Source organism: Lepidochelys kempii, chromosome 1, assembly GCF_965140265.1.
Source record: "Lepidochelys kempii isolate rLepKem1 chromosome 1, rLepKem1.hap2, whole genome shotgun sequence".
Taxonomy (NCBI): Eukaryota; Metazoa; Chordata; order Testudines; family Cheloniidae; genus Lepidochelys; species Lepidochelys kempii.
Window position 1 is genome coordinate 351909264 of NC_133256.1, and position 27213 is coordinate 351936476.

Genomic DNA, 27213 nt, shown 5'->3' on the forward strand with positions numbered 1-27213 from the left:
CTGCACCTGCAAGCTCTGTGTTAGACCATGTTCCTGTCGTCTAATAAACCTTCTGTTTTACTGGCTGGCTGAGAGTCACGTCTGACTGCGAAGTTGCGGGGCAGGACCCTCTGGCTTCCCCAGGACCCTGCCTGGGCAGACTTGCTGTGGGAAGTGCATGGAGGGGCAGAGGAGGCTGAATGCTCCGAGGTCAGACCCAGGAAGGTGGAAGCTGTGTGAGCTGTGTGTCCTGCAGACACTCTGCTCCCAGAGAGGAGACTTCCCCAGAGTCCTGACTGGCTTCGTAGGGAGCAGTTCCAGAGCTTCGCCCAGGAGTCTGTGAGAGTCCCAAACTGACCAAAGGAAGGGGGGTGACTCACTCGTGAGTCCAACAGATCCTTTGCTGCTGCCTAGGTCAGCTGCTGCCTAGGTCAGTGTCCTTTGCTCCTGTGAGGCTGGGCTGGGTTTGTCCCATACATGCCCTGATGAGGTGTGAACTGCCCCTCTGTTCCTGGAGAGTTTTGCCTGGGCTTGTTTTAAGCCATGAGGACACATTTTCAGCCTCATAACGGTATACATGAAATTATAACCTTATTATAACATTACTGTAACAATTACTACAACATCACTATAACAACCATGCTCAGTGCATTATGAGCCTTCCAAAGACTCCCAACATGACAAACTTTGCATTGGATACCCCACAATCATTTTATAAAGATGAACATGGGGGTGTAGTGTGTTCCCCGAGGTACAGAGCGTCACAGACACAAAAATCCAATCCTGTTCTTAAAAAAGGTAAATTTTATTAAAAACAAAAAGAAAGAAAATGCATCTGGAACTGAGGCTTACAAGTAAAACGAAAGCGCCTGGGTTTAGCACAGAGGAGTCCACAAGCCATGAAGAAATCAAAGAGACAAACCTCATCACATCTCCCTCGACATTCCCTGACCTACTCACATATTTGGGGTTTCAAAATGGGTAGTTTCTTTGTATGATTTAATGATTTTTCGTACCTGGTGCAAGCTTCTTACAGCATTGCTGCTCTGTGTCCCCTCTCCGGGAGAACAGCCACAGACAGACAAAAGGGGAGTCTTGTTTCAATGTTAAAAAAGTTCTGGCCTTCCCATTGGCCCTTTTGGCCAGGTGCCCACTCGCTGCCTTTCACCTATGCATAGTGTTATACCAATAAAATAAAAACCAGCAGGATCTTATTAAAGGGAAAAAGGCAAAATACCACATTTATTGTGAATACAGAAAGAATCATAGTAAGCAGTTAGTTATAGCTATAACATTCCATTCAATCTCATATTTATTCACACATTCATTCATACAAACACACACCCACACACATACACACCCACACACACAGGTTCTGCAAGGTTGTTATCATAGTTACCAGCCTTAGAGTTGCTCATGCCAAGCCACTGGCCAGGTGGCCTGGACATGAGGAGGGAGCAGGGCCTTGTCAGATGCTCATCTGATGCTCCTGGAAGTTGGTTTGCAGAATCAGACCCCAAAGTTTTCACTTTTTAGAGTCTATTTTTATAGGAATTTCTTCCTATGCCAGTCTATGGGAATTGCTTCATCATGCTGTTGCTGAATCAATCAGCAGATAGCACATTCCTGACGGCTCCAAGATGTTATCTTGTTCTTTGGTTCTCCCATTCTTGAGGCTGTTGGGTGGATTCCAGTCTGCCCTCCAGGTGGGGTCCTCTGGTTATTTCCACTTGACGCCTTCTTCAGCCGATGGACACTGGATTCTTAGGCTGGCACCTCCCTGATCATTCAGTTATTATCCACACCAAGCATCCACCACATACATCCTCTATCTCTATTTTAATCACAATGGTTAATACAACAAAAGGGTGGGGAGTCTCTGGGTGCTGTTTCTGTTGTTAGAGTATTGCTTTGAGTCTCTCTCTCTGTGAATTGCTTTGAGAACAGACTCTGTCTTAGAATGTACTAACACAGTTAGCAGCTTGCAAGTTTCACACATAGAGGGAGAGAAACAGTACCAAAAACCAAGAGACCTCTTAATTAGTAATACCCTGGAATTTAAACTCTGGGGAATCAAACTCATTTGTGATTTTAATACAGAACTTCTTTAATATGATCCAACAATAGCAGCGAGACTTTTTAACCCTTTAGAGCAGGGGTCTCAAACTCAATTTACCTTAGGGCCAGGGCCAGTCCTCAAATATTCTCAGTGGGCCAATAATGTCACTGAAGATGGTGTTCAGACAAGAAAACGTTTATCTTGTATTGTTTCTTCTTCTTCTTCTAGTCTTTGAAATAATAACACTGTCATACAACGTTATACACTTCTTCGCCTGCCCGAGAGTTCTTAGTGTCGGCCAGACCCCGGCAACGCTTCGGCTCTGTCAGGTTGTTGATGTTTGGCCTCCGTGAGGGAGCAGCTGACACCTTCGGGCTGCCGCGAGGTGGGCGTCAGACCGCTGTGTTCGGGATTTGGACTTGTTTATATTCATTGCGGGAAAAAGTGACGCTGCCTCTGTGGCTGACTCTGCCCAGCGACTAGTGATGGTATCTCTGTCCCTCTCCCCAGCCAATGGGAGCTGGGGGGGGGGCGGCGCCTGCAGCAGACAGAGCTGCCAGCCTGTCTGCATGGGTCTCTCCTCCGTGGGCTGCAGTGGGGAAGTTCTCAGGCTGCAGATGGCCCACGGGCCGGGACTTTGAGACCCCGGCTTTACAGGTAAAGCAAGTAGAGAACAGCTACCAAGAGGGATTTTATAGCTAACTGGCTGGCTGGGTGTCCACAAAAGGGAGCTACCTCCCCCCACCCCCTGCCCCCATCCCAACATTAAATGACATTTTTGCAAGAAATTTTCTGTTGAATCAAAGAGCCACTCTTCATAGAAAAAAGCGAGAGAACAAAGCTGGACCAGCTGTTGCCGGGGTGGTTCGGAGAAGAGGGCCTGGAGGGTGCTTTCTGAGAAGGGTAGGGGTTCTGGTCACGGCTCACGGGAAACTTTGTGTGTGGACTCTGAGGAACATTCCCATAGCTAGGGCCAGCCTGGGGGGGTGGCCTGGGGGGGTGGCCACCCTGGATTCTGACCAGCCCTTGGGGTGTCAGATCTGAACTCCCCCAACAGGTCCCCTGGCTCCCAGTTCAGTCTCTCTCTGTAGTCTATAAGAATTGGCCAGTATCCTTTCAAGTAGTCTGTGAGCACTCCCGTGGCGCTCTCTGTCTTCTCTGTTCCAGCCCCCGCAGTCCCTGCAGAGAGGCAGGGCTGGGTGTAGCTAGGCTTGCATGGTGTCCATGGTTAGGCAGACAGGGTGATTTGAGTCCACTGTGCCCGTGTGGTTTCTTCCAATTATATTTGCTGTGTAAAGAGCAACAGACCCAGCGCGCAGCTTGGCTAATTTCAGACCCACTGACTCTGAGTAGCACGAGCCATGAGTAGCAGAGCAAGCGAAGCCGGCATAAGCAGCCCACCCTGCTCGGAGGTGAGGGATCAAAACCAGCCTGGTGCTTCCCCAGATCATCCAGCTAGGCATGCAGAAGTTGGGGCTGCTCTAGCTGCAGAGCTGGAATGACAACTCTCTGCCTTGTCTTCCCTCCCACCCCCTCCCAGCAGGGGCCTGGCACCTTGGTTTGAAGGACACGGTACCTCACTGGGAATGCATCCAGCTGGGAATTAGCACAAAGCCTGTGGCATCAGGCAGAGAACATTTAATCCACACGCTCGCCCAGGGGACTTGGCTGAACATCTCTGGAGAAGCAGCTAATTATAGTGTTAAATGAAAGTGACACGAAACCCGCCACACGGCTGGAGTTGCCCTGTGTTCCCAGAGACCTGGAAGAAAACATAAAATCATCACTGATAAAGTTTCCAACTGAGCCAAAGACTCGGGGAGTGGTGAATGATGGAGAGGACAGGTCATCAACAGCGATCTGGGTCACTTGGCAACTGGGTGCACGCAAGTGAGGGTTTTATTTTAACAGTCTTTCTTGTTTCCTTTACCATTAGCTGGAGAGAGTATTTACAGGAAACCCCCCACGTCTGAGAGTCTCTTCGATGATAAGCACTGGCCTTCTGGGGAGAAGAGAAGAGGTGAGTTGAGATGGGCTGGGGCTGTTGTTAAAATCCAATCTCATTTCCTGAAGACTAACAAGGTACAGACAAGGGGGAAGAGCAGCAAAGACTGGAAATGCAGCTTCTGTCTTTAGCTTTGACTCTCTTTTGTAAGCTCACTGCTGGAAACACAGGCCAGCACATGGTTTTATCAGCTGGTCTGAGACCTGGCAAACTTGTATGAGCATCGAGCTGTTTGGGGCATTGCTTTTAACTGTTTTTCGGGTCACAGTGTTGCAAAATAGGCAGTCCTGGCTGGCTAAACCAGACTCTGATTAGACAGAAGGAAAAAGGAGAGAGATGGGAAAGAAAAAAATAAAAAACGCTAAGGTGGGGGAGAAAAGGACACACGGAAGGGAGGGAGGACGAAGTGTCGTATCCCAGGTGATGACTGGGATTTAACCAGAGCTGGCGGAGGTGTGTCACGGAGCCACAGACCCAGTGCTCTGGAGCAGCTCTGGAGCAGTCCCTGGGAGACCCCTTCAGTGCGCCAGCCCCCTTAGGTCTCGCTCTGTCGCTAGAGCAAGCCACTCGGCTTCACCACCTCTTTGATCCAACCCTTGAAGCCTTCAGCACCCCTGCTTCATGTTGTGAGCTCCCTGCAGCAAGTCGTCCTGAGCTGGGCACTGGAGAGAGACTTGCACACCCAAAGGGAGCAGTGCATGCACCTCCAGCATCTGCAGCGACTCGCAGCCAGCGTGGTAGAAACAGTCGGGTTTATTAGATGTCTGGAACATGGTGTAGACCATCCTTGGTTAGCTCAGAGAATAGGAAGTTACTGCTTGGTCCATCTTGGGCAGCCCAGAGCCCTCTGACCCCTCTTCTGTCCCAGTTCAGGAGACTCCTGCTTCCAGTAGCCCAAACTTAACAACCCCCCACTGGGCCCCTCCTCAGTCCTTGTCCTTGTTCCTGGGCAAACACAGCTGGCTTCCTGCAGAGGGGGTGGCTGTCCACGGTCATTAGTTGCTAGGTACCAAATGTCCAGGCAATTGGAGTGGCCATTGTCATCTTGGACTGTCCATGGGCATGGGCCCCAGGCCCCAGATGGCCAGGCATCAGTCACATCTGGAACTCTGCAACCTTCCCCACCCCCCCCACCCCGTTAACCGTGGAGCACATAGGAGAAACTGAGGCACACACAGTATTCATACAAAATATTAGCGAATTCCCCCTCCGTCACAAGATGTCATTGTGATCCCTGTCTCTGACCTGGCCTTGTCAGGACACCTCTCAGGATCAGGACGAAGAAGGGACTGTGTTGTCACAGTAGAACCCAGGGTCCCAGGAGAAGGTCAGGGTTGCAGCTATGATGGTGAAGCTCCCTCCTGCCCCTTCGTTTGTCGTTCAGTCATCCAGCATTGCGGTAGCCAGCTTTCCCCCCAGAGGCTCTTTCTGAGGACCCCAAAAGGGAGTGACAAGCTAAATAGCTTGTCCCCTCATGATGTTGTCCACTAGTTAGGACGAATATCTGACACACCAATTTTGGTTCACTGATTTCTGGTCCCACACGTCTCTTGTTTACCGGGCATGATCTTAACACAGTCCTGGAGTTCTATTAGTCGGCCTTTTCGTTTGGTCTACTTCCGCCTGTCTGACTCCCTTTGTCACTCTAGGTTATTGTGATGCTGTCTGAACTTTCGCTTCCTTTTCACAGTTCAGATCACACTTAGGATCAAGTTACAGGCCCAGTGATTACAACAACCCCCTCTTCCTTGCGCCCCGGCCCTACCTGGGCTTTTGGGGCCAAGCGGGTGCCTGGAGGAGTGTAAGCTGCAGCGTGTTGGGCTCACAGGGCTCTGTGCAGGGCGCTAGCGTGCTACGGCGTGCGGGGCGTTGGCGTGCTCCGGCGTGCGGGGCCTTGGCGTGTGGGGCCTTGGCGTGCTCCGGCGTGCGGGGCCTTGGCGTGCGGGGCCTTGGCGTGCTCCGGCGTGCGGGGCCTTGGCGTGCTCCGGCGTGCGGGGCCTTGGCGTGCTCCGGCGTGGGGGGAGTTGGCGTGCGGGGCCTTGGCGTGCTCCGGCGTGCGGGGCCTTGACGTGTGGGGCGTTGGCGTGCTCCGGCGTGCGGGGCCTTGGCGTGTGGGGCCTTGGCGTGCTCCGGCGTGCGGGGCCTTGGCGTGTTCCGGCGTGCGGGGCCTTGGCGTGCGGGGCCTTGGCGTGCTCCGGCGTGCGGGGCCTTGGCGTGCTCTGGCGTGCGGGGCCTTGGCGTGCTCCAGCGTGGGGGGTGTTGGCGTGCGGGGCCTTGGCGTGCGGGGCCTTGGCGTGCTCCGGCGTGTGGGGCCTTGGCGTGCGGGGCCTTGGCGTGCTCCGGCATGTGGGGCCTTGGCGTGCGTGGCCTTGGCGTGCTCCGGCGTGCGGGGCCTTGGCGTGCGGGGCCTTGGTGTGCTCTGGCGTGCGGGGCCTTGGCGTGCGGGGCCTTGGCGTGCTCCAGCGTGGGGGGTGTTGGCGTGCGGGGCCTTGGCGTGCGGGGCGTTGGTGTGCTCTGGCGTGCGGGGCCTTGGCGTGCTCTGGCGTGCGGGGCCTTGGCGTGCTCCGGCGTGCGGGGCCTTGGCGTGCTCCGGCAGGTACCCAGCGTGCCGGCAGGGTCTGCGCCAGGCGCTGCCCCGCACAGCGCTCTGCGGTCACAGCAGCCTGTGGCCCGGGGGGCGACTGCAGGGCCCGGCCCGGGGAAATCTCGCCGGCTGTGCCGCTGGCCCGGGCTGCGGGGGGCGCGGGGGGCTGGCGGCTGCCTGCGAACGGCGAAGATCCCACGGGCAGCAGGCCGGGCCCCTCGGCCGGCCCACGGGGGACGCACACGCCTGTTCCATGGCACAGCTGGGATGGGTGTGTGCCCAGGCCCCGCCCCCGCCCGGGCCCCGCCCCCGGGAGCCCCGCCCCCGCCCCAGGATCTCGCCTGCCCCGCGCGCGGCCGCTTTAAGGGAGCCCGCCTCGGGAACACGTGACTCCCCCCACGTCACGGCCGGTGGCGCGCGGCGTAGAGCGGCTGCCCCAGGAGGCTCGGGGCCGGTAAGGGCGGCCCGGCCCCCTCCCCCCGCTCCAGCCCCCCCCGCCCCCTGCCCCGCCCCCTCCCCCCGCTCCGGCCCCCGCCCCCTCCTCTCCCCCCCGCCCCCTCCTCTCGCTCCGGCCCCCTCCCCTCCTCTCCCCCCCCCCGCCCTGCCCCTCGCTCCAGCCCCCTCCCCTGCTCTCCCCCCTGCCCCGCCCCTCGCTCCGGCCCCGCCCCCTGCCCCGCTTTGCCCCGGGTCTCGCGCCCGGCGGGGGGAGCCTCCCGAGCCCCCCGGCAGCCTGAGAACGGCCGCTCCGCGCCCAGCTGCGGGGCCGGGGCCGGGGGCCGGGGGGAAGGCGGCGGCGGCCGGGGGCCGGGGCCCGGGGGGAAGGCGGCGGCGGCCGGGGGCCGGGGCCGGGGGGAAGGCGGGGGCCGGGGGGGCGGCCGGGGCCGGGGGCCGGGGGGAAGGCGGCGGCTGCCGGGGGCCGGGGGGGCGGCCGGGGGCCGGGGCCGGGGGGAAGGCGGGGGCCGGGGGGGCGGCCGGGGCCGGGGGCCGGGGGGAAGGCGGCGGCTGCCGGGGGCCGGGGGGGCGGCCGGGGCCGGGGGCCAGGGCCGGGGGGAAGGCGGCGGCGGCCAGGGCCGGGGGGAAGGCGGCGGCTCTGGCCGCCGGGGCCGTGGGGAAGGCGGCGGCGGCCGGGGGCCGGGGCCAAGGCGGCGGCCGGGGGCCGGGGCCAAGGCGGCGGCCGGGGGCCGGGGCCAAGGCGGCGGCCGGGGGCCGGGGCCGGGGCCAAGGCGGCGGCGGCCGGGGGGAAGGCGGCGGCGGCCGGGGCCGGGGGCCGGGGGGAAGGCGGCGGCGGCTCTGGCCGCCGGGGCCGGGGGGAAGGCGGCGGCGGCCGGGGCCGGGGGCCGGGGGGAAGGCGGCGGCGGCCGGCGGCCGGGGGCCGGGGGGAAGGCGGCGGCGGCCGGCGGCCGGGGGCCGGGGCCAAGGCGGCGGCGGCCGGCGGCCGGGGGCCGGGGCCAAGGCGGCGGCGGCCGGGGGCCGGGGGCCGGGGCCGGGGGGAAGGCGGCGGCGGCCGGGGCCGGGGGCCGGGGGGAAGGCGGCGGCGGGGGCCGGGGCCGGGGGGAAGGCGGCGGCGGCTGCTGGGGGCCGGGGCCGGGGGGAAGGCGGCGGCCGGGGCCGGGGCCCGGGGCCGGGGCCGGGGGGAAGGCGGCGGCTCTGGCCGCCGGGGCCGGGGGGAAGGCGGCGGGGGCCGGGGCCGGGGGGAAGGCGGCGGCTGCTGGGGGCCGGGGCCGGGGGGAAGGCGGCGGCCGGGGCCGGGGCCCGGGGCCGGGGCCGGGGGGAAGGCGGCGGCTCTGGCCGCCGGGGCCGGGGGGAAGGCGGCCGCCGCGCTCGAAGCCGCCCGCTGAGATCGTCCCGCGCGCCGCAGACGTGGCTGGGCGCTGAGCGGTGTTTCTCCGGCAGGTCGTGGGCGGAGCGGCCCCGCCGGGCCAGCGGGCAGCTGGGGGCATCGGGTGAGCAGAGCAGGGCCGGCTGAGACAGTCCCGTCCACGCTCGGGGGGCCTCTGGGGACATGAGGTGGGCGGGCGTCTGGTTCCTCTGTCCCCTGGGCCTGCTGGTCTTGCTCTCTGCAGCCACCCGCCCTCCCAACATCCTGTTAATCTTGGCGGATGACCTGGGGTTTGGAGATTTGGGAAGCTATGGGCACCCCGCCTCAGCCACGCCCAACCTGGACGAGATGGCTGCCAGCGGCCTGAGATTCACCGACTTCTATGCCAGCTGCCCGATCTGCAGCCCCTCCCGGTAGGTCCAGCTGTGTCCCGCTCCCCAGTCTGCAGCCCCTCCCAGGACAGAGCGGTAAACTGGCTGGTGGTCTCTGAAGGCAGAGCACTGAGAAACAGCAGGGAATTGAATTGGGGGCCACAGGGGCGGTCTGATGTCCCCCTACTGAACCACAGGAGCGGGATAAACGGCCTGATGATAATGTCTGTGGGAGACAGAGGCAGGATCGGGGGAGCCGGCAGCTGCACGTCCGCCCCGATGGCAGCCACTGTGTGAGCGAACAGCCACGCAGCCAGCCTTGAGACTGTGAAATGGTTTAAAAGGTTAAATCGTCTGACCTCCTCCCCCAGTGTGTGTCTGACAGGTGGAGCTGTAGGGTGCGGCGGCTTTGGCCCTCGCCGCAGGAGTTCTCACTTGAGGACCTGGCTGAGATTGGGGCCCCCTTATGCCAGACATCGGACAGACGCATACGGTCCCTGCCTCAAGAGTTCGCAGTTCATTGCAAAGAACGGGGGGTGCGTGAGAGAGAGAGACGTGGGAAACAGAACTCCAGCTCATTTCCATCCACGCCCCGTAGGCGGGGACAGCTGTAAATTTCTCCTGGGCTGGATTCAGGCTGGTGCGCTCCAGCTGGGCATCTGTGCAGCTCATGAGCAAAGCCCAAGGCAGCCAGGCCACAGCGCTGCTAGCGTCACACCTGGGGAATGAGGCTGTTTTCGGGGAAGGAAAAGTGTCACAGCCTGAAGCTCGTCCAGGCAGCGTTCTCTTCGTGCGTACAGACAGGTTTCAGAGGAGCAGCCGTGCTCGTCTGTATCCGCAAAAAGAACAGGAGGACTTGTGGCACCTTAGAGACCAACCAATTTGTTTGAGCATGAGCTTTCGTGAGCTACAGTATACTTTCTACAGTATGCATCCGATGAGGTGAGCTGTGGCTCACGAAAGCTCATGCTCAAATAAATTGGTTAGTCTCTAAGGTGCCACAAGTCCTCCTGTTCTTTTTTCTGCATACGATGTCTCTGTCTCACGGTCTGCCTCACCCTGTTCTTAAAGGGGTAGCTCCCATTAACCATACCAGTAAAACAAGTATTAGCACAAGACCCAGATTCCCTTCTGAGGACACGGTTCAGCAGTGTATACTCACCTAGGGTGCTGGCGCTAACTTGCATACCAAGGTATGTATTTTTGCCGGGCCTGAGTCCACGATCTTCCGATTTACAGTGCCGACCTCTCCCATTGTGAGGTGGGACACCAGGCTCTTACCCTCAGTGTGGATCAGCCCCTGCAAGAGACACAACACACACTGCCAGCGGGTTACACAAGAATGGCACGCCGTAGCAGAGCATCGGGTCTCGGGATTATTTGTGTCAATTCCAGGAGCAGAGCAGGATCGAGTGGTTACAAGCAGCGCAGGCCAGGGGAATGACGCCCCATTTGGGTTATTGGGGCATGGTGTGGGAGGTGGGGAATGAACCTACGAGCTCTGGCTGGGAAACCTGGAGCCTCTGGAGCTCCAGGGAGTGAGCCAGCCCCCCCAGCGAAGTAGCAGTGTCACAAATCACTCTCTGTAGTGGGTGACTGAGCCGCAGGGTCCTAGCGTATGTTACATTCGCACCTAATTTGCTCTTGACAGACAGTGTGGCCACGTGGCTGAGCCTTGTGACTGCTGCGTGAGAGATGGGGAGTCTAGCCCCAGCTCAGCCTGAAGGGACCTTGTGAAGGGTGGTCTTACCAGGGTGCAGGAGACCTGGGTTCCATTCCTGGCTCTGGGTGACCTCAGGCAAGTCCCTTCCTCGCTCTGTGATTCAGCTTCCCTGTCTCACATGGAGCTCCCGCCTCCTTTGTAAAGTGCTGGGAGATCTGCTGGTGTCAGCTGATGTGCCAAGGGGAGGAATGAGTTACCCCAGGGTACAGCGCCTTGGCTTGCACAAAGGGACAGAAATGTTCGCAGCCTTCTGGGGAAGAGTAGAAACTAGAGCTTGTGGGGTGTGGGCTTGGTGTTTTTAGGGCACTTTCCCCAAGGCTGCTGGACAGAGTGGGGAGAAGACACTTGTGACATTCCCCTCTGGTGCTATCTGGACCGATAATCTGCTAGGTTACTCCAATCCTTGGCTCTGGGAGCCAGCATTACCCTGCTCTGCTGTGAGAACCCCCACTCCTGGGCTGTTCACGCACGGCCTCTGGCATGTCAGTCACTCCTTGGATTGTGCAACTGAATGACACTAGCCAATATCTCCTGTCCCAGACACAATCCCAGGAACCTCTGTCTTGTAGTGTCCAGTTATGCCCGCTGGACGCTGCAAGTTTATATGAGTTCCTCAGTTTAAGAAAGAAATTGATATGTACCAGGCTTGCTCTCCCAAGGAGAGCCTCTGACACACTTCAAACCAAATGCACTGCTTCAGGTAGAATAAAGAAACAGAGTTATTAACTACAAAGAGAGATTTTAAGTGATTGTAAGTCAAAGCATAAGAAATCAGATTTGGTCAAATGAAATAAAAGCAAAATGCATTCTAAGCTGATTTTAACACCTTCAGTGTCCTTGCAAACTTAGATGCTTCTCACCACAGGCTGGCTGGTTGCCCTTTAGCCAGGCTCTTCCCTTAGATCAGCGCTTCGGTCGCTTGGTGGTGGTGATGTCTGTAGATGGAGGTGGAAGAGAGAGGAAGAGCATGGCAAACGTCTCTCCCTTTTATCATGTCCTTTCTTCCCTCTTGGCTTTGCCCCCCACTCCCTTCAGAGTCAGGTGAGCATTATCTCATTGTAGTCACTGGCTGACCAAGGGAAGGGGGGTGACTCACTTGAGCGTCCAACAGATCCTTTGCTGCTGCCTAGGCCAGTGTCCTTTGTTCCTGTGAGACTGGGCTGGGTTTGTCCCGTAGGTGCCTTGATGAGGTGTGAACTGCCCCTCTGCTCTTAGAGAGTTTTTGAGTGGGCTTATTTTAAGCCATGAGGGCACATTTTCAGCCTCATAACTATATACAGGGAATTATAACCTGTAACATTACAGCAACAACAATTACTATAACATCACTATAGCAACCATGCTCAGTGCATCATGAGCCTTCCCAAGACACCCGACATGACAAACTTTGCACTGGGTACCACACAATCATTTTATAAGTATGAACGTGGGGGTGTAGGGTGTTCCACGAGGTACAGAACGTCACAATGTTGCTTTGGGTTTTTGCTTCCCCAGCATTGTGTGAAGGCTGGAACCTTCTGAGCCATGGCGAGATGACCTAGAGAGGGGCCAAAACTGATCGATTTGTGTGAGTTTCCAGCGCTGGTGCAGAGGGAGAGATGGGGCGTGCGCAGCGTGTGGGGCACGGCAGCGTGGAGCTAGTGGGGAGTTTGTGGTACTGGTGAAGAGGGAGAGATGGGGCGTGTGCAGCGTGTGGGGCATTGCACAGTGAAAACAATGGGGAGTGTGCAGTGCTGGTGCAGAGGGAGAGACGGGGCACGGCAGCTGGGAGCCAGTGGGGAGTTTGCAGTGCTGGTGCAGAGGGAGAGACAGGGCATGGCAGCTGGGAGCCAGTGGGGAGTTTGCAGTGTTGGTGCAGAGGGAGAGACGGGGCACGACAGCGGGGAGCCAGTGGGGAGTTTGCAGTGTTGGTGCAGAGGGAGAGATGGGGCACGGCAGCGGGGAGCCAGTAGGGAGTTTGCAGTGCTGGTGCAGAGGGAGAGATGGGGCACGGCAGCGGGGAGCCAGTGGGGAGTTTGCAGTGCTGGTGCAGAGGGAGAGATGGGGCACGGCAGCGGGGAGCCAGTGGGGAGTTTGCAGTGCTGGTGCAGAGGGAGAGATGGGGCGTGCGCAGCGTGTGGGGCACGGCAGCGGGGAGCCAGCGGGGAGTTTGCAGAGCTGGTGCAGAGGGAGAGATGGGGCGTGCGCAGCATGTGGGGCACGGCAGCGTGGAGCCAGTGGGGAGTTTGCAGTGTTGGTGCAGAGGGAGAGACGGGGCATGGCAGCGGGGAGCCAGTGGGGAGTTTGCAGTGCTGGTGCAGAGGGAGAGATGGGGCGTGCGCAGCGTGTGGGGCACGGCAGCGTGGAGCCAGTGGGGAGTTTGCAGTGTTGGTGCAGAGGGAGAGACGGGGCACGGCAGCGGGGAGTTTACAGAGCTGGTGCAGAGGGAGAGACGGGGCACGGCAGCGGGGAGCCAGTGGGGAGTTTGCAGTGTTGGTGCAGAGGGAGAGATGGGGCACGGCAGCGGGGAGCCAGTGGGGAGTTTGCAGTGCTGGTGCAGAGGGAGAGATGGGGCACGGCAGCGGGGAGCCAGTGGGGAGTTTGCAGTGCTGGTGCAGAGGGAGAGACAGGGCACGGCAGCGGGGAGTTTGCAGAGCTGGTGCAGGAGGAGAGATGGGGCATGCGCAGCGTGTGGGGCACGGCAGCGTGGAGCCAGTGGGGAGTTTGCAGTGTTGGTGCAGAGGGAGAGATGGGGCACGGCAGCGGGGAGCCAGCGGGGAGTTTGCAGAGCTGGTGCAGAGGGAGAGATGGGGCGTGCGCAGCGTGTGGGGCACGGCAGCGTGGAGCCAGTGGGGAGTTTGCAGTGTTGGTGCAGAGGGAGAGATGGGGCACGGCAGCGGGGAGCCAGCGGGGAGTTTGCAGAGCTGGTGCAGAGGGAGAGATGGGGCGTGCGCAGCGTGTGGGGCACGGCAGCGTGGAGCCAGTGGGGAGTTTGCAGTGTTGGTGCAGAGGGAGAGATGGGGCACGGCAGCGGGGAGCCAGTGGGGAGTTTGCAGAGCTGGTGCAGAGGGAGAGATGGGGCACGGCAGCGGGGAGCCAGTGGGGAGTTTGCAGTGTTGGTGCAGAGGGAGAGATGGGGCACGGCAGCGGGGAGCCAGCGGGGAGTTTGCAGAGCTGGTGCAGGAGGAGAGATGGGGCGTGCGCAGCGTGTGGGGCACGGCAGCGTGGAGCCAGTGGGGAGTTTGCAGTGCTGGTGCAGAGGGAGAGATGGGGCACGGCAGCGGGGAGTTTACAGAGCTGGTGCAGAGGGAGAGACGGGGCACGGCAGCGGGGAGCCAGCGGGGAGTTTGCAGAGCTGGTGCAGGAGGAGAGATGGGGCGTGCGCAGCGTGTGGGGCACGGCAGCGTGGAGCCAGTGGGGAGTTTGCAGTGTTGGTGCAGAGGGAGAGATGGGGCACGGCAGCGTGGAGCCAGTGGGGAGTTTACAGAGCTGGTGCAGAGGGAGAGATGGGGCGTGCTCAGCGTGTGGGGCACGGCAGCGTGGAGCCAGTGGGGAGTTTACAGAGCTGGTGCAGGAGGAGAGATGGGGCGTGCGCAGCGTGTGGGGCATGACAGTGGAGCTGGCAGGATTTGGAAAGGCAGGGTGAGGGCGACGGAGCAGGCTGCAGGAAGCCGGGCTGGAGCTTGAAAGGCAGTGGTGGGAGGAGTGAGGTATTTTAAGGTGGGAATAGTCCTGTGTAGGAGAAGGCAGCACATAGTAGCGTATCCTGGGATGGCCTGTGGGCTGCAGCGCAGCTGTTTGTAATCTCTGATAAGGATGGTCCAATTGTGTATTTGCCATTCAGCAGCAGGTTCAATACCATCCCTGTGACATCAGTGCTGGGCTAAGGCAGGGAGAGACGTGATCCCTGGGACTCTAACATGGCCACGGGAAATGTGGTACGATTCCAGAACGGGTGGGTGACTCAGTGGTCTGCACCGACTCTTTGGTGCTACGGATGGCCTGGCTGTCGCATGAGGACAGGTGAAGTGGCACAAAGGGGACTGGAGACGTGACAGAAGTGGCAAGAAAAAGACTTTTAGATCAGTGATGGTAAAACCAAATGTCTGGCTGGAAGAAGACAAGGAGCTCTTGGCTAGCTCTTACCTAGCAGTTCAGAGAACAAGTCAGGCAGGTTATGTACCGTACCTAGGAACTGTACTTCCTATAACACTTGGAGGAGGAGGAAACCAAGTCATGGGGATGTCTCCATCTCTGCAGAGCATTTTCCGTTCCAAAGAGCTGCTGGGAAAGGCTCAGCTTAGCCGTACGAACACACTCTGAGGCCTGTTGTTTTATAGGGCTGAGACCTGTGTGCTTCCTAGGAAGGAAGGGAGACAGCTAGGTAACTTGGACAATGTTGATGAGGTTGTGGGCCGGTCAGGGAGCGCTACTTCTCCCGACATCGTGCTACTAGGTCTTTGGAGAGTCGAGTTCCCAACAGCTGCAGTGGGCAGGATGACGGTTGACAGACCAGCCAAGCTTGGTGTCTGAGCCATGGCTGACAAACGAGGAGATGGAGGGATGGTATGGAGCAAGGCCCAAGAGCGCTCCATGTGAATTATCATCGGTGGGGGCAGATTGAGGGTGGCCAGGACCAATGGTCTGTAGAGCAGAGGAGGAGCAGTGGATGCAGATGTGTGCTCGAAAGCTGAGAGGAGGAGACAGGCCCCAGAGTGGCTGAGGCTGGGCACCTGGATCTGGCAGAGGCCAGGGCCAGCTGGAGCTGGATCCCCTAGCAGACTAGCCGGGGCCTAGGGCCAGCGTTTGAGAGCCGAGTGCTCATCAGGGAAGGCGTCCGGGAACCCTGGGCTCCGCCAGGCTCTGCTGATGCCCCAACCGGGGGCTGGGGGTTAATGAACAGAAAGGGAGCTGGGAAGCGGGGTCTGTGTCGGAGGGATGTGAACTCAGCCGGGGATGGGGAGAGAGGGGTGTCAGCCCACTGAGCACCAGCCTTCCCTTGCCATGGGGTGTTGGTACCACTGAACAAAACATCTCCCTCCAGGGGCTCAACTAGGCTTCTTTCTCCTAGGCTTGGCCAGGGGCTTGGCAGCCCCATGGCTCAGGGCTGGGCTGGAGGCTTGTCAACCCAAGGGACTGTGCTGGGCTGAGCTGGGGGCTCGGCAGCTCGTATGGGCATGGGCACAGGACTGCTCCGGCTGCTCCAGCTTTTCTCGGCTCCTCTCATTCCCAGGGCGGCCCTGTTGACAGGTCGGTACCAGACACGCTCCGGGGTTTACCCCGGCGTGTTCTACCCCGGCTCCCGGGGAGGCCTCCCACTGTCCGAGGTCACCATCGCGGAAGTGCTGAAGGCTCGGGGCTATGCCACAGCCATGGTCGGCAAATGGCACCTGGGACTGGGGGCCAATGGCTCCTTCCTGCCCATCCACCAGGGCTTTGACCACTTCCTGGGGGTGCCCTACTCCCACGACCAGGTGAGCTTCTGGCATCCTGGGGCACAGGGCTGGGGGGTGTCCTGGCCCCCTTGCAGGGCTGGGAGCATGTTGTGGGGCCAGGAAGGTATCGGTACAGTGCCTGGGGGAGGTGCCCTGGGGGTCCGAGGGCTGATTTGGGATGGTGCTTGAGGGAGTTGGATCAGAAGGCTGGCGGTGGCTGGGAGGGGATCCAGGCTGGGCCGGGGGGTCAGAGGGGGAGCTGAATGGGGTGCTGGGGGCGTGGCTGGGCTGGCAGGAGGCTAGGGCTTGCAGGGTCTGGATCTCTCTGGAGTGGGGGCTGGGCTGGGTGGATGGGGTGCTGGGTGAGGCAGGCTGTGTCTGTGTCTTGGGGGTGCAGGCGCTGGGTGAATAGGGACTGGGTGGATGGGGGTTGGGAGGGATGGTTGGGTCAGTGTCTTGGGGGATGGGTGAGGCAGGCTGGATCTGTGTCTTTGGTGGGCACAGGCTGGGTGAATGGGGGGCAGGGTGGGTCAGTGGCTGGAGGCGGGCATGGGCAGGGTGAGTGGAGTTGGGAGGGATGGCTGGGTCAGTGTCTGGGGAGTAGGTGGATATGGGGCCGGGCGGGGCAGTCTGGGCTCCCCCTTTCCTGGTGGAGTCAGTGTATGCCAATAACCCAGAAGTGTTCACATTTCCTGGCGGGGGGGGGGGGGGGGTTATGCCTGGCCAGTCCCTGGTGTGCTGCACAAAGGGAATAATGGGGCCTTGTCCCTGTGAGGTGGGGGAGGGGGGCGTGCCAGCCTGGGCTGGGGGGATCTAGTCCCAGGCCCCTGGGGGAGCGTTGGGTTTGGGGTGCTGTGGGGAAGGAGGGAATCCAGGTTGCTGTAGGGGGGTGGGATGGGGTCCACGCTCCTAGGGAAGGGTTGGGTTGTGGTGTGCTGTGGGGAAGGGGTTGCTGTAGGGGGGTGGGATGGGGTCCGGGCCCCTGGGGAAGGGTTGGGTTGTGGGGTGCTGTGGGGGAGGGGTTGCTGTAGGGGGGTGGGATGGGGTCCGGGCCCCTGGGGAAGGGTTGGGTTGTGGGGTGCTGTAGGGAATGGGTCCTGGTCTCTGGGGGTATGTGAGGAGTGCTAGTCTCCAGAGTGATTTGGGGGTGCGAACTGGTCATTGGGTGGGAGTGGAGCCTCGTCCTTGGGGCACTGGGTATGTGCCTGCGTCTCGGGGGGAGCTCATATGGGGGGCTGGTACCTGCTGCCTGCCAGGTGGGGATGCAGAGCGTTCTCTCCTCTCGCTCCAGGGCCCCTGCCAGAATCTCACCTGCTTCCCCCCAGACACCAAGTGCTTTGGGACGTGCGACCAGGGCGTGGTGCCCGTCCCGCTGTTCCTAAACCAGAGCATCCTGCAGCAGCCAATCGCCTTCCCCCAGCTGGTGTCACGCTACAACAAGTTCTCTCGTGACTTCATTGCCGACTGTGCCCGCCGGGGCCACCCCTTCTTGCTCTACTACGCGTCCCATGTAGGTGCTGGGGCTGGCAGCCTGGGGTGGGCATGGGCACCTCGGGGTTGGCCAGGATGGAGGAGTCACAGAGTCCCCGGGCGATGCTCTGGAGCTGCTCCCTACGAAGCCAGGCAGGACGCTGGGGAAGTCTCCTCTCGGGGAGCAGCCTGTCTGCAGGACACGCAGCTCACCCGGCTTCCACCTTCCTGGGTCTGACCTCGGAGCCTTCAGCCTCCTCTGCCCCTCCGTGCGCTTCCCCCCAGCGAGTCCACTCAGGTGGGGCTCCTGGGGAAGCCAGAGGGTCCTGCCCCCCAACTCCGCAGTCAGACGTGACTCTCAGCCAGCCAGTAAAACAGAAGGTTTATTAGATGGCGGGAACATGGTCTAACACAGAGCTTGCAGGTGCAGAGAACGGGACCCCTCAGCTGGGTCCATTTGGGGGGCAGTGAGCCAGACAAACACGTCTGCCCTTCACTCCATGTCCCCAGCCAGCCCCAAACTGAAACTCCCTCCAGCCCCTCCTCCTCTGGGCTTTGTCTCTTTCCCGGGCCAGGAGGTCACCTGATTCCTTTGTTCTCCAACCCTTTAGCTCTCACCTTGCAGGGGGGAAGGGCCCAGGCCGTCAGTTGCCAGGAAACAGGGTGTCGGCCATTCTCTGTGTCCAGGCCCCTGCACACACCTGCCCTCTAGGGCTCTGCAAGGATTATACACCCTTATCCCACCCCCTAGATACTTAAGAACTGCCTAGGGGAAACTGAGGCACCCCTACACTATTCAGAGGAAACATTAAGAACAGTCCCGCTTTGTCACAGGAGGGTAGGTGCAGGCACCTGGATGTGTCGGGGAGGGAGTAAGTGGGGTAGGGGTGGTGGGGATGGCTGGGCACGGCTTGGGGCGGTGGTGGGTAGGCCTAGAGATACTGGGGGGCAGGGCAAGGGGGCACCTGTACCCCCCCTCCTGCAGCACGATGAATGGCTCCCGCTTGATCCCCGGAGGAAGGGAAAAGCCCCCACAGCTTCCTCCCCGGCCTGGCAGCCCCCAGCTCTGCTGGGAGAGGTAGCTGGTCCTAGCTCTGCAGTCTGCTGCAGGGATCCCCTCTCACTGTCTGCTCCTTTGCCCAGCACACCCACTACCCCCAGTTTGGGAGCCAGGAGTACGTGGGCCAGTCGCTGCGGGGTCCCTTTGGGGATGCCCTCATGGAGTTGGACGGCTCAGTGGGGCTCCTGCTCCAGGCACTGCAGGAGAATGGCCTGGAGGGGAACACGCTGGTCTTCTTCACCGCGGACAATGGGTGAGTGTGAGCGAGCTGGGGAGCCGCCCCCGCCCCGCCACGTCTGCCCAGGGATGGGAGGCTGTGGGGCTGAGCGTGGGGTCAGGGGTGGGAGCAGGACTCTCAGGGATATAGGGGTGCTGGGGGCGTTGGGGATTAGGCAGGGGGATTTGAGAAGTGCTGGGGAGGTTGCGGGGAGGTGGGGATGGAGCAAGGAGGTTTCAGGGGGTGTTTGGGGCGGATGGGGCAGGGGGATTTGGGGTGCTTGAGGGTGGAGGTTTCAGGGGGTGTTGCGGGGGTTGGGGGCAGGTGGGGATGGGGCCCAGGGATACGGGGTGCTTGGGGCAGGGGGTGACAGGGACCTTCAGGGTGGGGGACATTTGGAATGACTTGTAAGTTATGGAGTTGATCTGATTTCAAGTTGTAAGGCTGCTCAGCGTGCTCCCCCCTGCCCCACCCCCACGGCTCCCTGTGCTCTCTCGGGGCTGTGCAGGGGGGAGCAGTAGGGTGGGGAAGGCTCTGCCCACACCCCCACTTCTCAGGCGAGGGACATCCCCAGCCCAGTGCTGGAACATGATCATCCCTCCAGGCTCCCTCTGGACGACCGCTGGCCTGGCCTGCCTCGCTCCTCGGCCAGAGCCGCCTGTGGGACCCGAGAGCCAAGGGTCTCCACCAGCCTGGCTGTGCCCTTCCCTACGGACACACAGTGGGGCTGTGGTGCCCGCAGGGAGCTGGCTGGGAAGGGGCAGCGTGGCCCCCAGCCGGGTCCGGGCCAGCACCACCCGTGGCAGGGCCGTGTTAACCTGTGTGCTCGCTGATGGGCACTCTCCCCTTCCCTGCAGCCCCGAGACCATGCGAATGGCCCGTGGGGGCAGCTCGGGCCTCCTGAAGTGCGGAAAGGGAACGACGTACGAGGGCGGGATGCGGGAGCCCGCGGTGGCTTATTGGCCAGGCCGGATCTCCCCGGGTAAGCCTGGCATTGCTCACAGCCGCTCTGCGGTGCCTGGCAGTGCTGGTGCCTGGACAGCAGGACCTGGGTCCACCTTTGCCTGGAGGCCCCTCAGTCTCCGCACGGCCTGGGAGGAGACTACGATGGACAGGCCGAAACTACAGCTCTGGGGGGCTGTGCAGGGCCCAGTGAGATCAGCCTTCCCCATACTCCTGCTTGGCGTGCGGAGATAACCAGGGAGTGTGCGGAGCTGGAGGGGCAGAGGATCCAAAGGCCTCACCCCTGTGGAGGGGAACGTGGGGGGGGACAACGCGTACCTATGGCTGGGGGGGTGTCTGTAGGCCTGGCACCCCAAATTCTGGGCAGAGGAGGCTGTTGCCCCAGGCCCTCTCAGCCCCTCTGCTCCAGGCCCCAGGGCGAATCCCCCTGTCCCGGGAGGTTGGGGGCCCTCCTGGGAGAGGGAGGGGCTCTGGGAGTTGGGGGAGCGCGTGGGCGGTGGGGAGGAGGGTGTCAGCGTGCTCGAGGGACGATGGGAGTTATCGCTGGGGCCTGACGGCACCCGAACTTTTCTCCTCGTGCCCGTGGCCTGGTGCCAGGCGTGACCCATGAGATGGCCAGCACCCTGGACGTCCTGCCAACCCTGGCTGCCCTGGCCGGGGTGCCTCTTCCCAGTGTCCCGCTGGACGGCTACGACCTGAGCCCGGTGCTCTTTGGAGGGGGGAAGGTGAGTGCCCTGAGCCAATGCTGCCACGGTTACGCTGCAAGGAGGGGTGTCGATCGGGGGGGCCCCAGTGTCTGACAGGCTGCCCTTGCCAGTGGCTGCTCCGCACACTGTCTGCCCGGGGGGGGGGCGGGGGGTGACTCAGGGGCCGTCTTCACTGCAGGAACCAATGCAGCACCGAGTCTGAGCCCCGGTCAGCTGGCACGGGCTCCTGGGGCTTGGGCTGCGGAGCTCTAGCACTGCAGGGTAGACATTCGGCTTGGGCTAGAGCCCGGCCTCTGAGACCCCATCCCGTCTCCTTCCCCCTGCATGGCACTGGCCTGTCCCCCTCCTTCCCTGTCCATGGCCACTGGCCCGGCTCCTGGCCTGGCCTGTCTCCTTCCCCCTGTGTGGCCACTGGCCTGGCACCTGGCCTGTCCCCGCCATGGCTCGGTGCCACCACATCCCATCTCCTTCCACTGGCTCCTGTCCTGTCCTGTCTCCTTCCCTGTCCACGGCCACTGGCCCGGCCATGGCTTAGCCACTGCCCCTCCCTCCCTATACATGGCTCGGCCATGGCCCCATATGACTCTGCCTCTGGTTGCTCACACAGAGTCCGCGGCAGATGATGATCTATTACCCGTCCAGCCCCAGCGACCAGCTTGGCGTCTTTGCCATCAGATACGGGAAGCACAAGGCCCATTTCTTCACACAAGGTAGCATCCTCCTTGGGGGCGGAATGGGGGACCTGCATCCTTGTCAGGGCTCTGGTTGTGGTTCCAGTCCAGCTTTGGGGACCCAGGCTGAGGGAAGGTGGCTTCAGCTGTTTGCATTTGTCTCCCAGGTTCCTTACAGAGCGGGACGACCCCTGACCCGGACTGCCACGGGCTAGCGCCCCTGACGCCCCATGAGCCCCCACTACTCTTTGACCTGGAGGCTGACCCTGCAGAGAACTATAACCTGCTGGAGGGCGGTGCCGTGGGGCCGGAGGTGCTGCAGGTGCTGAAGGAGATCAAGCAGCACAAGGTGCTCTTTGACCAGCACATGGAGTTTGGGGAAAGCCAGATAAGGAAGGGCACTGACCCTGCCCTCCAGCCCTGCTGCGCCCCCCACTGCACCCCCAAGCCTTCCTGTTGCCACTGCCCCTAACCTCCCTGCTGTATTGCACCCTCTAACTTTCCCCTTGCCCCTGCTTGGAACCCCCCTGCTCTTCGAAAACCTCCTGCTGCTGTGCCAGTCCCTCTGCTACCACTCTCGAAAGTCCCCGCGTTGGCCTCCCTGCTGCTCTCCCCAAACCTGTCTGCAGCTGGGCGCGCTGCGTTAGGCTGCTTCCCTAACCGGTGGAGCTGCCCCCGGACTCCCACCCCCCAGGCCTGACGCTGAGGTCCCTACATGCTGGCTGCATGGGGGCATGGGGTGAGCAGCTAGGAGGGGAAGGGGCACTCCTGTGCGGGAGGTATTTTATCTCTGCACTGCAAGTCTTCGGCCATTTGACACAAACCTCAGCTCTCGCCAGGGACGCACTGAGCCCTCCGGAGTCCACTGGGCCCTGGAACAAAGCAAAGGGCGTACCCTCAGAACCCCAGTGCAGACAGCAGGGGCCCCGGCGGTACCAGACTGCTGGAGCGGGAAGGCCAGGGCGCGGAGCGCGCCCAGCTCTGGGAAGGCTGGTTGTAGTCCCTGTGCCCTGGCACAGCAGTGAGGGCCAAGGCCATATCAATACTGGCACAGAGGCGGAGTGTGGGGTGCGAGGCCAGGATCAGGGCCAGCAGCAGACAGGGTGCTTGGCCCTGAGCATGTGGATAGTGGACTGACGGGTGACTGCAGTCAGGAGAGGAGCTGTGCAGAGCTCCGGGCAGGCCCCTTCACCTGCATGGATGCAGCCAGCCATGGCTCTGGGAGAAGACTTGTTCTTGTTTAAAGGGTGACATAAGGAGAAATGAGGCCATGGAGTGCCCTCCAGGCTAACCAGTGTTTGCAGTCTGTGGGTAGGTGTGACCAGGGCTGTGTGCACCGGCAGGCCAAGGAGCCAGGGTTCCCAACCCAGAGCTCATGCCGAAAAGCCCTAGTCCTGAGCCCTCTTGGCAGTGCTCCCACCTGGGGAGTGAGAGCTGCGAGATGAGCAGTGGCCTAGGGCGGCTGCTTGGGATACCCAGGGGGAGGAGGTAGCTGCTGGCATCCTGCAGAGAATGGCCAAGTACGAGCCTATGATGCTGGCGTGCCCAGACTCGCATGTTACCCCTGTGGCTTTACCAGCTTCTCAGTGCTTTGCCGAAGGGAGGGTGGGTCGTGTGTGGTCACTGCTGAGCTAAGCCAGCTGATTGCCATGGGTCTTGCGGGACGTTTGTACAGGAAATATTCTGAGATGTAAAATGTCAAATATTGTGTTCCACAACAACTGGGGCAGAAGCACATCACCTGTGGTGGGATGGGTCTTGGCAAACTCAAGAGTGAGGCCAGTCAGTGCTTTCCGACCCAGCTCAGACCTGTGTTTACAGTCTGGACAGGATCCAGGCCACAGCACTGACAAAGACAAAAGAACCCCAAGAAGAGAGACTGCCATGGGGACCCTCAGGGCTGAGCTGCAGGTAATGAGGAGAGACCAAGTCTGGGGGTGTATAAGAGAAGAAGAAAGGGCACAAGATGTTATCCATTACAGAGGGGACTCTGTCACGGGAATGTCTCCTGAAAAGTAGGTCCCTGTGCTCTGGACTGGAGAAGCGCTGGACACCCTGGCCACTGGATGACAAATGCCTTCTTAGACAGGAAAGGGACTTGTTAACAAGTCCAGGCTCTAGATTACGTTTTATGTTTTTCTTTTACCTGTAACCTCATGTTTCCTTGCTTTTATTTGAATCTGTAACTCGAGCTCTGTTAAATAAACTGAAACCGGTTTTACTGTAGACACGTCTAGGTGCCTTGTGTTGAACTGAAGCGATGCCAGTAAACGGGGGTGCGCTGCTTCCAGAGAAGCAGCAAATGGGTGTACATTGTGCGTGTGCAGAAGATAAGGGACTGGGCACTTGCATGTGATAAGGTGGGGTGTGTAAATTGTAGCCTGCAGAGGGAAAGAGCAGGGCTTGCAGTAGCCCGTGTAGGCCTTGCTGGAGCCCTAGGCATAACTAGCAGTGTGAACAAAGGCTGTGAACCAGAGCAGGCCTGCCTGGGCAGAACAACAACACACTAGGTGGGATTCTTCTTCTTTTGTATGGTGATAGTGAACCAGTAAAAGTAACGGCAGGATTACAGTTGGATCGTAAGGTCTCTTATCCTATCCAAAGCCAAGGGGGTAGCCATGTGAATGGCTCTAATGCCTCCAGGATGAGCATAGATTGGACAACCAGGAGTCCGGTGGCACCTTAAAGACTAACAGATTTATTTGGGCATAAGCTTTCGTGGATAAAACCCCACTTCTTCAGATGCATGGAGTGAAAGTTACAGATGCAGACATAAATATACTGGCACATGAAGAGAAGGGAGTTACCTCACAAGTGGAGAACCAGTGTTGACAGGGCCAATTCAATCAGGGTGGATGTAGTTCACTCCCAACAATAGATGAGGAGGTGTCAATTCCAGGAGAGGCAAAGCTGTTTTTGTAATGAGCCAGCCACTCCCAGTCCTTATTCAAGCCCAAATTAATGGTGTTAAATTTGAAAATGAATTTTAGTTCTGCTGTTTCTCTTTGAAGTCTGTTTCTGAAGAATTTTTTGTCCAAGTACAGCTACTTTCAAATCTGTTATTGAGTGACCAGAGAGAGTGAAGTGTTCTCCGACTGGCTTTTGTGTGTTACCGTTCCTGATGTCCAATTTGTGTCCATTTATTCTTTACGTAGGGACTGTCCGGTTTGGCCAATGTACATGGCAGAAGGGCATTGCTCGCACAGGCTGGCATATATCACATTAGTAGCCATGCAGGTGAATGAGCCCCTGATGGGGTGGCTGATGTGGTTGGCTCCTCTGATGGTGTTGCTAGTGTAGATATGGGGACAGAGTAGGCAACGAGGTTTGCTACAGGGATTGGTTCCTGGGTTAGTGTTTCTGTGGTGTGGTGTGTAGTTGCTGGTGAATATTTGCTTCAGGTTGGGGGGCTGTCTATAATCGAGGACTGGCCTGTCTCCCAAGGTCTGTGAGAGTGAGGGATAATTTTCCAGGATAGGTTGTAGATCCTTGATGATGTGCTGGAGAGGTTTTAGCTGGGGGCTGTATGTGATGGTCAGTGGCGTTCTGTTATTTTCCTTGTGGGGCCTGTCCTGTAGTAGGTGATTTCTGGGTACCCGTCTCACTCTGTCCGTCTGTTTCCTCACTTCCCCAGGTGGGTATTGTAGTTTTAAGAATGCTTGATAAAGATCTTGTAGATGTTTGTCTCTGTCTGAGGCATTGGAGCAAATTCAGTTGTATCTTGGCTTGGCTGTAGACAATGGATCGTGTGATGTATCCTGGATGGAAGCTGGAGGCACGTAGGTAAGTATAGCGGTCACTAGGTTTCCAGTATAGGGTGGTGTTTGTATGACTATCACTTATTTGCACTGTAGTGTCCAGGAAGTGGATCTCTTGTGTGGACTGGTCCAGGCTGCGGTTGATGGTGGGATGGAAATTGTTGAAATCCAGGTGGAATTCTTCGAGGGCCTCCTTCCCTCCTTCCCAGTGGGGAAGGTTTAGATTGGATATTAGGAAAAACTTTTTCACTAAGAGGGTGGTGAAACACTGGAATGTGTTACCTAGGGAGGTGGTAGAATCTCCTTCCTTAGAGGTTTTTAAGGTCAGGCTTGACAAAGCCCTGGCTGGGATGATTTAACTGGGAATTGGTCTTGCTTTGAGCAGGGGGTTGGACTAGATGACCTTCTGGGGTCCCTTCCAACCCTGATATTCTATGATTCTATGATTCCCGTGGGTCCATATGATGAATATGTCATCAATGTTGCGCAAGTAGAGGAAGGGCGCTAGGGGACGAGAGCTGAGGAAACGTTGTTCTAAGTAGCCATAAAAACTTTGGCATACTGTGGGGCCATGTGGGTACCCATAGCAGTGCCGCTGACTTGAAGGTATAAGTCATCCCCAAATCTGAAATGATTGTGGGTGAGGACAAAGTCACAAAGCTCAGCCACCAGGTGTGCCGTGGCCTCATCAGGGATACTGTTCCTGACGGCATGTAGTCTATCCTCATGTGGAATATTGGTGTAAAGAGCTTCTACATCCATGGTGGCCAGGATGGTGTTTTCAGGAAGATCTAACAACGCATTGTAGTTTCCTCAGGAAGTCAGTGGTGTCTTGAAGATAGCTAGGAGTGCTGGTAGCGTAGGGTCTGAGGAGAGAGTCCAAATAGCCAGATAATCCGTCTGTAAGAGTGCTGATGCATGAGATGATGGGGCATCTAGGATTTCCAGGTTTATGGATCTTGGGTAGCAGATAGAATACCCCTGGTTGGGGCTCTGGGGGTGCGTCCATGTAGATTTGTTCCTGTGTTCTAGCAGGGAATTTCTTGAGCAGATGGTATAGTTTCTCTTGGTATTCCTCAGTGGGATTAGAGGATAGTGGCCTGTAGAATGTGGTGTTGGAGAGTTGCCTGGCAGCCTCCTGTTCATTATGACGACAGCACCTCCTTTGTCAGCCCCTTTGATTATGATGTCAGAGTTGTTTCTGAGGCTGTGGATGGTGTTGCATTCTGTACGGCTGAGGTTATGGGGCAAGTGAAGCTGTTTGTTCACAATTTCAGCCTGTGCACGTCTGCGGAAGCACTCTGTGTAGAAGTCCAGTCTGTCATTTCGACCGTCAGGAGGAGTCCACGCAGAATTCTTTTTGCAGTGTTGGTAGGAGGGTTCCTGTGGTCAGTGCACTGTTCAGTGGTGTGTTGAAAATATTCCTTGAGTCGGAGATGACGAAAGTAGGCTTCCAGATCACCACAGAACTGTATCATGTTCGTGGCGGTGGTGGGGTAGAAAGAGAGTCCCCGAGATAGGACAGACTCTTCTGCTGGGCTAAGTGTGTGGTTGGATAGATTAACAATATTGTTAGGTGAGTTGAGGGTACCACTGTTGTAGCCCCCTGTGGCATGTAGGAATTTAGATAGTTTACTGTCCTTTTTCTTCTGTAGAGAAGTGAAGTGTGCGTTGTAAATGGCTTGTCTCGTTTTTGTAAAGTCCAGCCACGTGGAAGTTTGTGTGGAAGGCTGGTTTTGTATGAGAGTCTCCAGTTTTGAGAGCTCATTCTTGATCTTCGCCTAGATTGGACAGTCATCCCTGATTTGCCTGACAGTTTGCAGCACTCCACGGGCACGGCCCGGCAATTCTCTCACGTTCATCTATGGAGTAATTATGCATGTAGTGCGGCGGTGTGGCCTCCCTCCGGCCCAGACGGGGAGGGCTGACTGCACCACCACTACAATGCGCATCTTCCATGTCAGGTGCTGACACCGTTGGGAGCTGGCCAGACGTGCTGCGGAGAGCAGAAGCCTGGCACTTGCCCAGTCGGGTCGTCGATTAGAGTTTTTGTTTGGTGCGTTGCAGCTTAGAAATGAGACAGCTAAGGGGAGATATGATTGAGGTCTATAAAATCATGACTGGTGTAGAGAAAGTAGATAAGGAAGTGCTGTTTACTGCTTCTCATAACACAAGAACTAGGGGTCACCAAATGAAATTAATAGGCAGCAGGTTTAAAACAAATAAAAGGAAGTATTTCTTCACACAACGCACAGTCAACCTATGGAACTCCTTGCCAGAGGATGTTGTGAAGGCCAAGACCATAACAGGGTTGATTAAAAAAAACTAGATAAATTCATGGAGGATAGGTCCATCAATGGCTATTAGCCAGGATGGGCAGGGATGGTGTCCCTAGCCTCTGTTTGCCAGAAGC

At 58.9% G+C, this 27213-nt stretch overlaps 1 protein-coding gene across 2 annotated transcripts; it reads left to right on the forward strand.

Moving 5' to 3' along the window:
• Positions 1-7031: 7031 nt before the first annotated feature.
• Positions 7032-23268, forward strand: ARSA (arylsulfatase A). 2 transcript variants are annotated; one of them, XM_073329063.1, is made up of 9 exons: positions 7032-7081; positions 8521-8859; positions 15753-15993; positions 17246-17464; positions 18568-18737; positions 19559-19683; positions 20262-20389; positions 20979-21081; positions 21210-23268. In XM_073329063.1, exons 2-9 carry the CDS (start codon positions 8630-8632, stop codon positions 21512-21514), a joined length of 1521 nt encoding a protein of 506 aa, XP_073185164.1. In that variant the 5' UTR covers positions 7032-7081; positions 8521-8629; the 3' UTR covers positions 21515-23268. The 2 variants fall into 2 exon arrangements, with proteins under 2 accessions (XP_073185164.1, XP_073185165.1); XM_073329064.1 differs by lacking the exon at positions 7032-7081 and having other exon boundaries at positions 8427-8859.
• Positions 23269-27213: the final 3945 nt, after the last annotated feature.

Bases quoted from the DNA above. Each gene is read 5' to 3' on its own strand.
- ARSA (XM_073329063.1), top strand. From the start codon at position 8,630: ATGAGGTGGGCGGGCGTCTGGTTCCTCTGTCCCCTGGGCCTGCTGGTC. The intron at 18,738-19,558 runs GTGAGTGTGAGC...CCTTCCCTGCAG, and splicing joins TTCTTCACCGCGGACAATGG to CCCCGAGACCATGCGAATGG. The intron at 20,390-20,978 runs GTGAGTGCCCTG...TTGCTCACACAG, and splicing joins TGCTCTTTGGAGGGGGGAAG to AGTCCGCGGCAGATGATGAT.